This window comes from Haliaeetus leucocephalus, unplaced genomic scaffold, assembly GCF_000737465.1.
Source record: "Haliaeetus leucocephalus isolate CR32 unplaced genomic scaffold, Haliaeetus_leucocephalus-4.0 Scaffold706, whole genome shotgun sequence".
In the NCBI taxonomy this organism is placed as follows: Eukaryota; Metazoa; Chordata; class Aves; order Accipitriformes; family Accipitridae; genus Haliaeetus; species Haliaeetus leucocephalus.
Window position 1 is genome coordinate 1 of NW_010973142.1, and position 1777 is coordinate 1777.

At 51.7% G+C, this 1777-nt stretch overlaps 1 protein-coding gene across 1 annotated transcript; it reads left to right on the forward strand.

Annotated features, from left to right (window-relative positions):
- Nucleotides 1–124: 124 nt before the first annotated feature.
- LOC104839854 (estradiol 17-beta-dehydrogenase 11-like) lies at nucleotides 125–1572 on the forward strand (the record flags this gene model as incomplete). The annotated part of the gene is given in 4 exon segments (XM_010580420.1): nucleotides 125–150; nucleotides 152–184; nucleotides 186–377; nucleotides 1016–1572. Coding segments are annotated over 4 exon segments (434 nt in total), but the record flags the coding sequence as incomplete, so codon positions are not given.
- Nucleotides 1573–1777: the final 205 nt, after the last annotated feature.

The following is a 1777-nucleotide window of genomic DNA, read 5'->3' on the forward strand; positions in this document are numbered from 1 at the left end:
TACCAAGGCAAACTCGCTCTTGTTGCCACATTCCCTTTCTGGCAGTCACTCTACGCAGGTCCGAAATTTAGGTCGGAATACTAGCCCTCCCTCAGGTGCTGGCTACAGCTCTTTCCCTGGGTAGCTGTGAACGGTTCAGGGGCTTGGCAGTCGGTCATGCAATCAGGACAAATCTTCAGCCTCTTAACTGGTCTGCCGCGGTGCCCGAGCAGCAACACGTGGACAGGGTACAGTTGCGCATGCATGTCTGTCTTTTCTGCCTCTTACAGCATGGCGTTGAGGACACGGCAGCAGAATGCGAAAGGCTGGGAGCCACTGTTCACGCCTTCGTGGTGGACTGCAGCAAAAGGGAGGAAATCTGCAGCGCTGCAGAGAAGGTAGGGCAGCAGGGGCACATCCAAAAGCTTACCCAAACATGCTCCATTTTCAGAAGAGTCAGGAAAACAAGAGAAGGGGTAGTGTATGCAAATTGTGCAAGCCCTTGGAATCTCCCCACTTCTTGCTGCTTTCTATATGGAGAGTGAAGCAGCACTTCTGAGATCGCAGGCAATCTCATCCTCTTCTGGGGGGCTCTGGCATATCACGCCTTGTTGCCAAGTTTGCTCTTTAGACTTCCAGTCCCTGAAGGAACTTCAGCCTTTTAGTTTCCTGAGCAGCACACAGACAACACTGGGGACATTTGAAATATTTTATTGTAACGGATATGGTGCAACTGGCTCAAAACAGTCTGCACATCCATAGTCCAACTGTGACTACACGGAGCACGCTGTGTCTGTAGGCAACGTGTGGAGGAAGACTGTAAGCACTGGCAGTAATTAAGGGAGAGGTCTCAGATCTAAACCAGATTTCATGGTACTACTGCACAGGTCCTACCACATCTGGAAACATGGCGCAATCTTCCTCTCCCTAAAAGAAAGAATGGTAACAATTAAATTAATTGTCGCTCATCTTCCACAGCCTTGCATTTTTTTGATAACAAATGACATGCACCTTTCTGGTTTTTTCTGTCCAAAAGGTGAAGAAGGACATTGGGGATGTCTCCATCCTGGTGAATAACGCCGGTGTGATTACAGCTGCCGACCTGCTCTCAACTCAGGACCACCAGATTGAAAGGATGTTTGAAGTCAACATTCTTGCTCACATGTGGGTAAGGGCCACTACTATCTTCACACCTATGTTTTTTGGGGAGCGTTGCTGAGGAGGCATATTTAGACTAACAGTTATTTTCAGCTAGCAGTGAATTACAAAAGCGTCTGTCGGACATGTATAGCACAGGGGCACCCAGCTAGACTGACTGTTGGGAAACTTGATTAGCCTCTTGCTGATCGGAGCCTCACCCAGTTTTTTCATTCTCTCTTTCCTCTGCATGAGCTAGCCAGCGACGGCCTCATCTGCAGCACGGGTGGGTCTCTGTCAGAGGGGTATTAGGGGTCCCTCTTCACATTGGGTAGTTTGGGTGCCCGCAGCTGAGCGCCGAGACCCTGCAAGTAGAAGATACGCAGCTGAAAAATACAAACCAATGTTTTTATCGGCTCACCCGCACAAAAGGCAGCCGGTACGTGGCCCGAATGGCTGGGCAGGTGTGGGTCGGGCAGAGCAGGAGAGGGGCAGCCCCACAGCTCCCAGCACAGCCTGGCTACAGGGCACAGCAAGGCCTGGCCCCTCCCTGACTGCATCCACCAGCCTGGCCAATCTCCCCGGGCACTCTTGCCCTCGTGGTTTGTACCCCGCTGTGTCACCACCTTCCCTCCTGGCTCCTTGAGCTCCTTCCGAGCCC